Source organism: Aethalodelphis obliquidens, unplaced genomic scaffold (assembly GCF_003676395.1).
Source record: "Aethalodelphis obliquidens isolate GAN/ISIS:26980383/991018 unplaced genomic scaffold, ASM367639v1 scaffold27, whole genome shotgun sequence".
NCBI classification, from domain to species: domain Eukaryota; kingdom Metazoa; phylum Chordata; class Mammalia; order Artiodactyla; family Delphinidae; genus Aethalodelphis; species Aethalodelphis obliquidens.
The window spans coordinates 11,312,720-11,328,672 of NW_020837971.1; the positions used below are offsets into that span (position 1 = coordinate 11,312,720).

The 15,953-nt window shown below is 40.6% G+C and overlaps 1 protein-coding gene across 3 annotated transcripts in view; it reads right to left on the reverse strand.

Annotated features, from left to right (window-relative positions):
• The window catches only part of VPS41 (VPS41 subunit of HOPS complex), a 187,343-nt gene that overhangs the window by 79,820 nt on the left and 91,570 nt on the right, over positions 1–15,953 (reverse strand). For all 3 annotated transcript variants that reach the window (XR_003436563.1, XM_027123964.1, XM_027123963.1), the window contains one exon: positions 12,824–12,889. Coding sequence is in view for 2 of the 3 variants with exons in the window: in XM_027123964.1 (XP_026979765.1) it covers positions 12,824–12,889 (66 nt within the window). In the remaining variant the exon portion in view is untranslated. The remainder of the gene's footprint in view (positions 1–12,823; positions 12,890–15,953) is intronic.

A 15,953-nucleotide genomic window follows, 5' to 3' on the forward strand; every position in this document is an offset into this window, starting at 1 on the left:
GGGAGGGTGACTGGCCCTTTTTTAATCACTTTGTGATCTTCCAAGTATATAAATCATTTGAGTCCTTCAGGCTCCCTAAACACCAGCATCACTGCTTGCTCTGAGTCTGGGGTCTAATAAGCCCATGGGCAAGGGTGTTCCACCAGGAAGGATCGAGAGGCTTGGAGAAAACAGACTCCACAAAAGACAAAATGCTTGATCAGAGAAGATGCTGGAGTGTGAGATAATAAAACAGAGAAATAGAGAAAGAAAAGCAAAACCCAGCAAGTTAAAATATGCCAAATAAGGGCTTCCCTGGTGGCTCAGTGGTTGAGAGTCCGCCTGCCGATGCAGGGGACGCGGGTTCATGCCGCGGTCTGGGAAGATCCTACATGCCGCTGAGCGGCTGGGCCCGTGAGCCATGGCCGCTGAGCATGCGCGTCCGGAGCCTGTGCTCCGCAACGGGAGAGGCCACAACAGTAAGAGGCCCGCGTACCGCAAAAAAAAAAAAAAAAAAAAAAAAAAGCCATATAAGGCTGTCCCAGTAAAAACAGACACAGGGCATAATGATGGGGAGGACTTATCCCCAGTCTTGGATTTTAAAATTCAAGATTGGAAGAGATTAGGGATAAAATGGAAAAAGTCAAGAGGGCAAGTAAAAAAATTAGTGAGCATGGAGAAGACCTGGGGTGGTAGCTGGCTGCTGACAGCAGATAGGAGTCTTGAATCTTGATGGAGACAGAAGTGACCGAGAAGAACCCCACAGAGCAGAGAACACCTTTGTCCTGCTTCCTGCTTTGGCTCAGTACCAAAGTTTAAAACACACAGCCTTTCTAAACACCACTGAGAGAGAACTTAAAACATGTAGGAAGAAAACAGGGATTTCCCACATATATTACTGCTTTCAATTCGGTGGTTATTTCCTGCATCCCCTTTCCCAAAAGGTGAGTTAACACGTTTAAAAGCAGTTAAACACAGGCCAGATACTGCTACCAGAGAAAGTCTCTGTACACAGATGGATTTCCAGAGGCCACCTCACAGGCTATTTGCTTCCAAGCAATATCTGAATAAACACAACTAAAACACACACAGGTTTTGGACAAATCCTTGAAGTTAACTATTCCTGTGAAAACTATGTAGCCAGAAATATGCTTTGAAATTTAAGAAAACACCATATCAACGTAAGGTAACAGTCAATTTAGTGACCAAGAAATACATGTAGCTATGGGTTCAAGGTGAACCAAAGAAGTTAAACATAAGATATGCCACTTAGGAGCAGCCCCTTTATATTAAAAACAAACAAACAAACAAAAAAAAACCCCACACAAAAACAAACAAAAAAACTAGCAATGACAGAGAGATATAGATCTATATATCTACTTGCCCATCTGCATGGGTTTAGCAGTCAACTGTAGCCAGCATGTGAGGCAAACTCCTATTCAAACTAGCAATCTGCAGTTTCTTCATATGCAACTCACAATTGTAAATGGGATTCCAGAAATGAATGGGGCATTTAAAAAATAGTTTTACCACTAAAAACAAAACAAACAAGCAAGAAAACAGAAAACCTTCCAGGTGGGTCCTGCAGACTTAATAGAACTGGTTGTTCATGTCAAACACCTTGGGTCTGTTTTTCAGTTTGCAGCTGTCTGAGGGTCTGTTTCCTGGGGCTGGCTTCAAGGTTGGACCCCTTGCCCCGCTAAGAGTAGAGAAAACACAAAAGCCATCCACTGGGTGATGAAACAAATTAATGTTCTGTGCGATGAACAAATATCTCTAATTTTAACTACGCATAATCTCAATCATCGACGATTCAGGGGGAGATCTTTGCACAGCGAGGTTATGAAAAAGAAACACAAAACTGCTAAGTCTTGAATAAGAGAAAGAGTCACCTGAACACACAGGTTTACGGATCTGAACAAGCACTTCACTCAATGCAAAGTAAAGCAAAAGGGAACCAGCAAGGACCTACTCTATAACACAGGGAACTATACTGAATATTTTGTAATAACCTATAAGGGAAAAGAATCTGAAAAAGAATATGTACACACACACATATATACATATATATATAATGGAATCGCTGTGCTGTACACCTGAAACTAACACAATATTGTAAATCAACTATACTTCAAGTAAAAAAAAAAACAACAAAGTGAAGCAAAAGGGGAAAAGTACAGATCAGGACACTGCCTACAGAAGAAACCAAGTGAAATGAACCTGACTTTAACTGGGCACCGTGGCTTGTCTTTGAGAGCCTCCAAGGAAGCAGCAGGACAGATGGTTTGGGGGCAGACTCACATCTATGGAGTAGAATATATTCGTCCTCTTTGTACATGGTTCAGCATCTACTCTAAAGCCTCATTATGACTCCTATATAATGCCTCCCTAGAACAAGAATAATTATTCCAGGTTTAGCTAAAATTGGAGAAAAGGCTGCAGGCTATTCAGTAAGCAGCAATAATTTGTGCTCAAACTGACAATAAATATCAAACGGACAGTCGTCGATTGTCCTGGCTTCTATGGTAATATTAAAAGCTGCCCCAAGCTAATACTACAACCAGAGAAATCACAAAGGAAGAGAGATAAGTGACTAGTAAATAAAAATGCTCAAAATCACTAATAATTTAAAGAAGTTACAAAACAGCACATTGGAATCTCTTTCTATGTATATCAAATTGGCAGGCTGATACGGTGAAACGGGTCCTCTAACACAGACGGTGTAAATCAGTATGTTTTCTGGAATGTACCTTTACCTGGCGGTTATGTATCCAAAGCCTAAAAGATAATCATAATCTTTGACCCAGTCATTCTAATCGTAGTGCTAGGAAAGCATTCAGAAACACAGACAAAAGATTTCTAGCTTCATTACAGCATGATTTATGCTAACCCCAAACTGGATACAACCTAATGGTCCAATAATATGAGCATGATTAAGAAAAGTAAATAGACCCACAGGATGGAATATTATGTAACCATTAAAGAACATCTGAGCTAAGATTAGACTTCAATAATGTAGGGAATTTCATATGATTTACAATGCTAAGTTGAAAACAACAAAAATAGTTGGGATTACTTTATACATTCTTTTATTATTGCTTTTTATTATTATAAAAGGCATGTTTTCTACCAAAAAAAAAAAGCAGAAAATAAAAGCCAATGAAGGCCAGAAAGAACACTAATAATCCTGCCCAGATATTGTTAATAATATATGTTAATATTATTAATATTGTTAATAATTTGGTATACAGCTTTCCAAGAAATTGCTACACCAGACATTTATATTTCTACCAAAACAACGAAATCAGACCATACATATATTTTCATAAAGTACCTCAATAGAAGTCATCTAGCAAATGTTGGGCATTTTATTTGTCACAACGAAGAGAAAAGCTGGCATGCAGGAACTGGCCTGCTATTCGTGTTCTCCGGGTGAATATAAAAAATGTCACAGACAGGGCCCCGTGACCATGAGATGAGGACAAAACCAGGACTACTCCATAATCATATCTGAACACTGACAGGATATCAATGTTTTCCAAGCCACATAAATGACCAGACACCTCCCTATCCTGGCTAAAAGGAGAGACTGCTGCTTCTTTATCAACATGTCGTTAGCCTTCATTTGGTCTGTCCTCCTTCTAGATATGATGTATTAAGATACCCAGTGGTGGAATTACTCTTGCTTCCTGACAGCACCCGATCCAGAGCAAAGTTCTGCTTCCTTAAACCCTCCCCAAACCATCTTTCATCAGCCCAAAACCTGTAACGCCCTCTTTCTAGCATACCCTCTTCCTCATGCCTGGTGGGTGTGTTCCGGATATCTTTGGCCGCAGGGCACTGACAGCTAATTCACCACCATTAGATGCTGATTTTGTTCAAATCTGCACTGTTACAAACATCAAAGAGGAATACTGGCTGAAAATGAAGTAGAAAACTGAGAGGGATCAAACAAACAATTAGGGGGGGAAAAGCCCCAAATGCTTAAAGACAAAGGACGGCAAAACTACCCCAACAGTGCTATATGCATACATATATACATACACATATTTTTTCCTCTCCAAAGACTGGGAATATTCATTTTCCTACCAAATCACCATTCTGACTAATGGTCTTGCGGGCTAACTGCTTTCCACCAGCAGCATTCCTCCTATCTCCTTTTGGAAACAGACCACCATTCCTGAAATCCAGATTCTACGTGCTCACAGCACCTTATGTGGACCCTCTAACCGAGCTGTGCTCAAGAGGCAGAACTGTTCACGCCAAATAGCCCTGTGAAATGACTGTGGTATAGTCTGTACTGGTGACACCAACTTATAATTGCAGTAACTGTGACCCCTTGCTATAGAGCCTTGTCTTAAAAAAAAAAGGGGGGGGAGGGAAAAGCTTCTCAAGGTTAATGACAGTTATTTATATAGCCTTATCTTTTTTAAAATTTTATGTTATTTTTTTTATTGCAGTAGAGTTGATTTACAATGTTGTCTTAGTTTCAGGTGTACAGCAAAGTGATTCAGTTTTTTATATATATATATATATACACACACACACACACACACACACACATATACTTTTTCATATTGTTTTTCATTATATGTTATTACAGGATAATGAATATAGTTCCCTGTGCTCTACAGCCTTATTTTAAAAAGAGAGAGAGGGGCTTCCCTGGTGGCGCGGTGGTTGAGAGTCCGCCTGCCGATGCAGGGGACACGGCTTCGTGCCCCGGTCCGGGAGGATCCCACATGCCGCGGAGCGGCTGGGCCCGTGAGCCATGGCCGCTGAGCCTGCGCGTCCGGAGCCTGTGCTCCTCAACGGGAGAGGCCGCAGCAGTGAGAGGCCCGCGTACCGCAAAAAAAAAAAAAGAGAGAGAGAGAGAGAGAGAGGGGCTTCCCAGTGTTAATGACAGTCCATTGGTACTAAACCCCACAAAAAAACATAATGAACATACTAAACCAAACAATGATTCTTGCAGAGGAAATAACTATTCCAAATAGTTAAGAACAGCCACAGCATTCTCAACATGCAAAGGAAGATATTTTCAGCAAGGAGCAAAGGATGGTTTGATTGCTCTAGGAAGACAGGTGGTAAGCTTATCATCAGAGTCCAGGGGGAAGCCGCAAACAATATGGAAATATCACACATGGAAAAGTTAGTTGAACTCATTAAAGAAAAAAGGTTTCTGTTCTCACCAGCCTTTTGATGGCTATGAAACAAGGGGGATTACTGAAGAAAATGCCGTTGCCATGGATCCATCTCCAGGATGTTGGGAGCTCTACATATCAACATCAAAAAAGCAACTGATGTTTGAGACAAATGAACTTAACTTTGAAAGCAAGGAACAACGCCTGTTTCTGACACTGAAAATGATTTCTATTTTAAGACCTAGATTTCAATTTTTAGCTTCAAGCAGTACAGCACAGAGAGAAAAACCCACCAAAATATACTTTTACAATATGGCTATTTTACAACTTGGCTTTACCTTCCTAAGAAACATTTGGAAAGGTTACATTGTGCTTTACTTCCTATTAGTTGGTGGTTTTTAATCAGTTTTGGTATGTATACAGCATGAGATGAATTTCTAGGAATGGAACCACAATTTATAACACAGTGCCCAGAAGAAATGAAGGTGTTTCTTTACAATGGTTCTACATACAACCACTAGGACATAAATTTGGTGGTTGCCTGGGAAGTAATGTGTAAGAAAAGTTTGCCTGTAGAAAACTGCCTAAGATCAAGCATCTGATTGCCTGCACAAGTATTCTGAAGATCCACTGGTCAGCGGACTGGGAGGCATAACTGATGTCAAATCCTTTTTGAGGAAAAACAACAAGGTCCTAAAGTACAGCACAGGGAACTATATTCAATATCCTGTGGATAAACCATAATGAAAAAGAATATATATAACTGAATCACTTTGTTGTAGAGCAGAAATTAATACAACATTGTAAATCAACTATACATCAATAAATTAAGGGAATTCCCTGGTGGTGCAGTGGTTAGGAATCCACTTGCCAATGCAGGGGACACGGGTTCAATCCCTGGTCCGGGAATATCCCACATGCCATGGAGCAACTAAGCCCATGCGCCGCAACTACTGAGCCCACAAGCCACAACTACTGAAGCCCGCACACCCTAGGGCCCGCGTGCCGCAACTACTGAGCTGGCGTGCTGCGATTACTGAAGCCCGTGCGCCTAGAGCCCGTGCTCCACAACAAGAGAGAAGCCACTGCAATGAGAAGTCCGCGCACCACAACAAAGAGTAGCCCCCGCTCGCCGCAACTAGAGAAAGCCCGTGCACAGCAACGAAGACCCAACGCAGCCAAAACTTAAAAAAAATAATAATTAATTTAAAAAAGTTTTTTATTTAAAAAAATCCTTTGTGACCCCAAGAACCCCATTTTCCATCTGACCAGGAGACAAGCAAACATATAAGGAAGCACCTCTACGTTTCACACTTAGTGGTCATAGTAGTTCGCTGGGCTGTCTAAATTCTAAAAAGATTCGCATTATTACAAAAAGCTGCTCCACGGCATCCTCTTCCAAAAAGAATCCAGAATGCAATTTGTTTTTTGCCGAACATTCTCGGACACTGAGAAGCTAGCTGATGCTTCTAGTTCTGTCCTTCAGGTAAAATTTGCCATAAGCCTTCAGCCCCAAACAGTGAAGCGCTTTTTCTCATTTCATGCACGCAGGTCCTTACCTCATTTGCTGACTGACGTTTTCCAGCTTACAAAGCAAGCTGTCCCTGCGGCTAGAGTGAGGGGACCTGGCCCACCACAATGCCAAACAGCTGACTCCCTCGTTTCGAAAAATGAACTCTGCTGCAAACTGCATCACGACAATTTAATAATTTGTCAAAGGAGGAGAATCAGTTATTATGAAGTGTATTTCAGAGTTCAAAGGTAAAGGTCGTAGGGAGCTCAAGTTTATCTGCTGACAGAGAAAGTTGAGTAATTAAAAAACAAAACAAAACCCAGACAAGATCTGCTTTGCAGACTTATTTCTCAAAGAGATAACCTCATTGCTATGCTCATGCATTCTAATTCTTGCTACACAAGGAGGTTACACTTAAAAAAAAAATCCATCCATTCTCATGTTTTAAAGCTCTCTCCAATGGCACTCTTAAGAGATGTGCTTTTCCTTTTCTTTTTTTCAACATGAAAACAAAACAGAATTAAGAATAAGCTTTTTTTTTTTTAATTTTTTTTGCGGTACGCGGGCCTCTTACTGTTGTGACCTCTCCCGTTGCGGAGCACAGGCTCTGGACGCACAGGCTCAGCGGCCATGGCTCACGGGCCCAGCCGCTCCGCGGCATGTGGGATCTTCCCGGACCGGGTCACGAACCCGTGTCCCCTGTATCAGCAGGTGGACTCTCAACCACTGCGCCACCAGGGAAGCCCAAGAATAAGCTTTTTATGCTCATGTGTCAAGCACTGGAGACCATAAATCCAGCTATGGCATTCAACTACTAAGAAGTTACCTTGAAAACCTAAAAGTTTATGCCACACAGAACTATTGCCTCCTCTTCCCTAGTCCTGGGTGGATAAGGAACTCTCTCTGAAGACCTAACAAGCTAGAACCTTAAAAAGGAAATATCAACAAATGTGTCAAACTGCAGTTTCAGGTTTTTTCTGCTACATGGCTATTTTATGGAACTATTCTGAAATGTATGTCCTGATTACTTTTAAAGAAATGTTCTTCCAGGAATCAAAATTTCTCATCAAATCAAATCAACTAAAATATTAAATTAGACATCTCTCAAATTTTCTTATGAAATGACATCATGAATATGTCACTGTAGGACATCCGTCTTTCCTACTCCACTTCTGTGGTCGCTGTGCTGCTTTCATCATTGTCTACAGAAGTTGGCATACGATTCCTAGATGCATTTAGCTGTCAGTCTAAGTAAGATCAGTGTTCTTAAGGGTTAAGAATGCCTTTATTCCACATTACACCTTCATTTGGCCAGTCTTTGCTCCAATTTTTTTTAAGATTAAATACTTCTTAAAGGCAGAAGGTCATTACCTCTCAGTTACATGATAATTGTCTTTGCTCTTTTTTCCCCTATATGATCTGCCATCTACTCTAAACAGGGAGGTCTGGATATCTGCAATGTATGATTATTGCAAGGTTATCACCATTTGCTAAATGTTGGACTCTTCAAACTAGTTCTGCTTAGCTTATGGCGCTGCTTGAAAATTGCAGTTAAATGATCAGAGTTGCGATTGGGCCAACACAGTCTTTGTTATTCTCATTTATCAAAGGAACAAAATGCCGTAACTCGGTTATAAGGGGAAAAAAAATGAGGGTCCTCCTAACACCCTAAAAAAGAAAAGAATCTTTTCACAATAGTATCTGTTTCTTAATGTCACCTTCCAAAAAGCCTTTCTCTTAGTTTTTAAAATCAAAGGTGCATTCCTTAATGAAATCAGAAATATTTCCTGAAATACCTTCAACAAAATAAATCTATTTTAAAACAAACAAAACACGCAAATGCCAAAAACCGTGCAGCGGAAGTGATCTTTAAAAGTACATACCATACACATACAGAAGGAAGAAATCTCTCTGGAGATTTCTGCAAAGCACACCAAGCTGGTGCATGTTTTGGAAATCTCTGGTTATTTAACCCTGTACAAAGAAGTCACTCCAGTTTATTGATTAAACACTAATTTTTACTATTCACTAAATACATATTTACACAATAAACTTTAATGAATCCAGAGAAATCAGTGAATAGTTTGTATGTCACAAGTCCCTGAATAGAGGGCACATTTACATGCCAATGTTTCTTAAGCCTTTAACATAAGTAGGAAAAATTATAATGGCCTTTAATTTTATTATATTTTTAACTGAAGTAGGTGTACAGCAAAGTGATTCAGTTATACATATATATTTATCCATTCTTTTTCAGATTCTTTTCCCTTATAGGTTATTATAAAATACTGAGTCGAGTTCCCTGTGCTATACAGTAGGTCCTTGTTGGTTATCCATTTTATATATAGTAGTGTGTATATGTTAATCCCAAACTCCTGACTTATCCCTCCCCCTCTCCTTTCCCCTTTGGTAACCATAAGTTTGTTTTCTATGTCTGTGGATCTATTTCTGTTTTGTAAATAAGTTCATTTGTATCATTTTCTTAGATTCTACATATAAGCTATATGATAATGATATCTGTCTGGCTTACTTCACTTAGTATGACAATCTCTAGGCCCACCCATGTTGCTGCAAATGGCATTACTTTATTCTTTTTTATGGCTGAGTAATATTCCATCGTGTATATACACACACACACACACACACACACACACACACACACACACACACACACCCCGTATCTTCTTTATCCATTCATCTCTTGATGAACATTTAGGTTGCTTCCACGTTTTGACTACTGTTCACAGCAGCATTATTCATAATAGTCAAAAGGTGGAAACAACCCAAATGTCCATCAACTGATAAATATTTAAATAAAATATTTAAATAATAAATCATAATTAAACATTGCTAAATAAAATATATCCATACGATGAAATGTAATTTGGCCATAAAAAGGAATGAAGTACTGATACATGCTACAACATGGATGTACCTAGAAAACTAATGAAAGAAGTCAGACACAAAGGCCACGTACTTATTGTATGATTCCATTTACATGAAATACCCAGAATTTATATGAAATATCCAGAACAGGCAAATTTATAGAGAAGTGAAATACATTAGTGGTAGCTTGGGGCTGGGAAGTGGGGGAAGGGGAATGTGGAGTAACTGCTAATGGGGACGAGGTTGGGCTGATGACAATGCTCTAAAACTAGATTATGGTGATGGCTGCACAACTCTGTAAATATACTAAGAACCACTGAATTGTACACTCTAGTTTTTTGGCTGTGCCGCACAGCATGTGGCATCTTAGTTCCCCGACCAGGGATGGAACCTGCGCGCCCCACAGTGAAAGCGTGGAGTCTCAACTACAGGACCAGCAAGGAAGTCCCTGAGTTGTACACTTTAAACTGGTGAACTTTATGGTATGCAAATTACATATCAATAAAGCTATTAAAAAATCTAAAAGAGATGACAATATCATTTACATTGACATGTGGACTCCTCTGATTCTTCACTTCAAAATATCACACATATACTTTTATCAAGCTCAATATCCGAAGTCCTTTATACAATATACTAACCCTTTGGTGTGTGTTTTTTCTTTTAAATGATTTTAATCCAGAAATTCTAACAATATCATTTTTTTAAAACTTTTTTACCAGACGACCTGAACTGTTTTTAATTTATATACACATAATTAAACATCTTTTTGTGCTTGGGAAGAAATGTCTACCCATGCATTTCTGGAGAAGTGAATAGGAAGAAAGGAGAAAAGACAATGCTGTCTCTTAGAAGAGTGACCACAGAAAAACTTGTCAAGCAGTCAGTGATAACCAAAAAGATGAACCAAATCTCTGATGTTCTTGCCTGTTCAGCATTCAGTGAATTCTACTTATTTTACTGCTATTCACAATGTAGTCTGTATAAATTCCAACTTCTCTCCATATGACCTTGCCCGCACTACTCTGTCGTCCATATAATTGCTCATGTATCTACTCAACAAGCTTTGGCCTAAACAGCTACATTCACAAGGTCCTTCCTACAGATGTCTGTAAAAGATGTCAAATGCTAAGTAGAAGGAGGAAGAACACGAAATTGACACAGTTAACCCAGGCATCCTGCAGGTTGACAAGACATTCATGTAGCAAAACTACTGTGGCAAACTACATCAGACCATAGGTATCCTTCACAGTATAAAAGCAATTATTAACCTCCACCAACAAGCTGATTATTAAGAACACACACCAACACAGTAAAATCCCAAAGTATGAGTTTGAGTCCACTTGGACATCACTCATATTATCTCTGATATGTTCTTTCATACCAATACCTTCAAAAAATAGGGGACAACTGTAAAATCTCTAGCTTCTGAAATTGGAGAGCTAGAACTCAAAACTGCATCCCCACTAGGGAAATACTTCAACCAAAGTGATTTATCAATATTTTAAGTTATCAACATTTTATGAGGGATTGCTCTTAAGAAGGCAACAGACCTTTAAGAAAGCAGATACTACAGCCCCAGTTAAGCCTTCAAATGAGTGCAGCCCTGGGCAAAAAATAGACTGAAATCTCACAAGAGACCCTGAGCCAGAGCCATACAGGAAAGTCACTCTTTAATTTCTGACCTGTGAGATAACAAAAGTTTGTTGTTTTAGGCCACTTAAACAAAAAAACACAGTGACTCAGCATTCTTTATCCCCACTGAGTTTTAAATAAAAATGCCTGGCTTTAAATTATACTGTCACCTACAAATTAGCACTTGCCATCTACCTCTACAAGGATTAAATCATGAGCCCCTGCAGCTGCTGACCTTCAACACCCTCTGAAAGGAGTTCAGGGTGGAGATCAGAAATCAGGCACTCTGTGCTCTGGGAAAAAAAAAAAAAAAAACTGGCAGAACAGGTCTTCAGATAGTTAGATATTTTCAGGAGCCAATTTTATGAGCCCAATTCTTGCATCTCCTCATATCTAGAAAAACACTAAAATCCTACGTGGTGACGTCTGCTCCTTGTGACTAGCAGAAACCTTCATGAGACTAGTAGAAAAATATGTGCAAAAAATGTGTACTTGACTGCATGTACTCCCCCTTCACCAAAATCACGTATATACTGACCTTCCCCCTACCTCTTCGGAGCAGTTCCTCAGAGCTATCTGAAATGCTATCTCCCGGGCTATAGCCCTCATTTTGCCCCAGATAAAACTTAACTCACAACTCTCATGTTGTGCATTTTTTTTCAGTCGACAACAGCTAAGTGAATTCATGCTCTATCTCACATAAAATTTCCTAACTAGAAAAGTGCTTAGTAAAGAAATACTTTAACAAGAGGAATTTTAAAGTTACTCTTTCCTGAGGCCAACAAAGACAAGTAAGGTAGCTATTTCTTTCAGGAGTGAATTAGCTGCAGGTCTAAGATAGAGAAAGTCAGTTTAAATCTGTAATTCCCACTGATTAATTCTATAGACATTCTATGAATGCCCTATCATTCTATGAAGCTGCAGACCAAGGGAAAAAGACAGATAACTACTACAGAACATTCCAAATCATGTGGTAGCTGAGCCTCAAAGCAGCCATTCCATACCTATACCCTGCTACAGAAATACCGCACAGAGCCTTCTCTCCACTGATCCCCAAACTGAATATGAAATAACATTCAGAGTTCCAGGACAGTGGTAGCATTTTATTATAAAAATGGTTTTTAAAAATATCCCTGGTGAATAAGAATAGAAAAATGAACTTATTCTATAAGCAGAGTCTTTAATTTTAGAATTTATCTACAAACATTTAAATGTAAAAAAGGTTTATTTTACTCTCTTATTTTTTAAATAGCACTAAGATAATAAAATATGCCAGGAACATGTCAGCAAAAAAGAGCCATAATTGTTCTAAAACTGTCTCAAGGCCTGCAGGAGATTTTCTACAACGGGAAAAAACATTAGTTTACTTGCTCTTTTGTTACTGTTAAATGCTACTTCTTCTTTGTGGAAGGGACAATATTTCAAAGCACTAGGTTGCAGCTGGAGTAACATCTCTGTTTTTGCCCTACATCTACTCCAAAGGAATGTCAGTGAGAAGAACTGAGGCCACACCTCCCCCAGGAGGTGATGGTCTCCTGATTTCACTACATTGTGCTTTCGCGAATTTTCTCTGCACAAAGAGGCAGACATTAAAAATACTAAAGATAAATTAAGGAGCAAACAGAACCCCCTCAAAGACGGCATGTGATGGTCAACACGCAGCGCTTACCTTCTTCCCTCCGGTCACAAACTGCTTGCAGCTGGATCTCACGAAATGCGGATGCACGGCGATGATCTGCAAGGGAATAAGGACCCAACAGTGGTTTAGGAGTCACAGCTCCAGCACAGAATGAAAGCCCTTTGTACATTACCGGCAGCATGATCTAAAAATCAACCCGGTATCCTGGTAGGAAGTAATCTATGCAGGTAATATTCTGCACCAACTGAGGATGAGTTTTGCTCTGGTATGAAAAGGTTTCTTCTACGAAGCTGGGTCAAAGCTAAAAGATGAGAGTGAACAGTTGTCGTTTCTGGCTGAGTGGGACCCTCTGAGTGGGCACCCCTCTTTAGAGACAGCCAAGGCAGTCAGTAGAGGCAGCGAGATGTCACAAATGTGTGTAACTGAATACATTTCATAGAAGAAACCCAGAGAAAGAACCCAACTATCTCCTTGTCTAGACGCCTTCCAGTGACTGAGAGCACCCAGTGGAACAGGGCTGGCGATGCAGCCTCAGACACTTAGCACAATTACATCCACGCCCTAACAGCAGAAAGACAACAGAGCTGCAGGACCCAGGAGTTCTGGAGCGCAGCATCCAGGCCCTTCCCTTTCACCTCCAGCCTCAGTTCCCGGCCCCTTGGTTCTCATCCGCTCTCCACGATCTCCTCTCAACCCCTGAGAAAGGTTGCTCTCAAGGCTGCTCCATCCTCACCACCGTTTACTTCACTTGCCAGTGGCATTTCTGAAGGTCTGGTGGCTGCACTCAGCGTAAACCCATCTTCGGGGCTCCCCTTTTATGGCTGTCAGCCTGCAGAGACTCTGCCTCCTTATTTTCTTATCCCCAGACCCATGTATTCATCAACTAATACACTGTGTTTTTTTCCAACCTAACAGAATATTTCTGGGCATTAAAAAAAATTCACACAATTACACCTTCATAAAACTCCAACTAAATACATTCTACACTCTTGTTAATTAACTAATACATTTCCATCCTCCAACAGAATAGATTCCTCTTCCTACACTGTCATTTTGAGGGCATTTAGCATTTGACTCCTCACTTCTCTAACCATTCCTCCTTCCCAGGTTAGCCCTTCTTCCCTTCCACACTTCCCTAATCCATCCTGGATATCAATGGAATCATTTGCATATTCTGTTGTTACACATTCTTAAACTCTTAGGAGAGTCCTCTTAGCTCTCTTACAGTGCATCATCCTACATCGCAGCTGCTATTCCAGACATCCCCGTGCCCCTCCACCACATTACCTTACCCCTTTTTTCACTTCCTGGTCATTGCCCTTGACTGCGGGTCCTTCACTGCCCAACGTAGCAACACTTGGGCTTGGCCTCACCGGCGGGAGGCTGGAAGACTCATATACAAGGTTTCTCTCCCTCCCAACACGACGGAACCCATCCCTTAGTGCCGTTCCACTAAGTTTTCCCTTTCTCTTATTTTTGATCTTTCCCCCCTACTGACTTTTTACCATCAACCAAAACATGACCAGCAGAAATGCTCCTGGGACCCTGGCTTTCTCTCCATCTATCAGATGAATTCCCTTCTTCATCATGAAATTTCTTGGAAGAAGAGTCTACGCTACTTGTTTCTACTTCTTCATCTCCCATTTACTTCTTGACACGTGGAGCCTCCTGCTACGTGTTTCAGTCCCCACCTCGTGTGATCTCCGCACTGCCTTTCCCACGATGCCCACTCCTTCCTTCTGGAAACCCTCTCTCCTTTGGCTTCCCTGACACCACTCTCCTGGGTCTCCTCCGATCACCCTAACTAATTGTTCTTAGATCCCTCACTGTTTTTTTTTTCTCCCACTACCTTAATCTTTAAATTAGTGCTCCAGAATTATTTGACCATCAGTCTTCTCACTCTTTTTTTAAATATCTTTATTGGAATATAATTGCCTTACAATGTTCTGTTAGTTTCTGCTGTACAGCAAAGTGAATCAGCTATACGTATACATATATCCCCATTATCTCCTCCCTCTTGCGTCTCCCTCCCACCCTCCCTATCCCACCCCTCTAGGTGGTCACAAAGCACCAAGCTGACCTCCCTGTGCTATGCGGCTGCTTCCCACTAGCTATCTATTTTACATTTGGTAGTGTATATATGTCAATGCTAACTCTCTCACTTTGTCCCAGTTTCCCCTTCCCCCTCGTGTCCTCAAGTCCATTCTCTACGTCTGTGTCTTTATTCCTGCCCTGCCACTAGGTTCATCAGTACCACTTTTTTAGATTCCATATATATGTGTTAGCATCCGGCATTTATTTTTCTCTTTCTGACTTACTTCACTCTGTATGACAGACTCTAGGCCCATCCACCTCATTACAAATAACTCAATTTCGTTCCTTTTTATGGCTGAGTAATATTCCATTGTATACATGTGCCACATCTGACTCTTTAACTGCATAATATCTTTCAAAATGGTTTCATCTTACTCAGCTGTGGTTATCCATTTTGTGTTTTTAGGGCCAATCTCCATACTGAGGTCCATATTCATGTTTCCATGAATGTTTCCTACATAACATTTCCACCAGATGTGCTACAGTTATCTAGACTCAAGCCCAAACTAGCAACATCCTTCCTCAAACCATCCCTTATTTCCACTAATGACATTCCCACACACCATTACCGAAGCAAGACCCTGGATCCACCCTCAGCTCCTCCATCTTTTATGACCCTCGGCCACACCATCACTAAGTCTTAGTACGTCTACCTCCTCGAGGCTTTCCCGATTCATTCCTTCTACACCATCTTGAGTACTCACCATCCCTCTTTTCACTGAGCTCCTGTAACACCATTTCTAGAGTACAGCATTAGCCTTCTAAATTGTCTCCTGTCCCCAATCACTCTCTTGCTTACATCCCCCTGCACTGTGGCAGGGCTGGCTTTCTAGAACACACATCAGATCCCATCTCTCCTTCACCCGTTGATCAATAAATGTTTGAATAAACACCTGAGAAAGTTGAACGACCTCTTCCTTTAACAACTGTAATACCCACTGTAACTACCATGACTGTTACCTAAAATCGGTCCTTCTGCCTTGGGTCTATCAGCTCTCACATCTAACACTGTTATAGCTGCCATATTACTTTTCCTTAAGCTTAGCTCAGTTTACACCACTTCTTT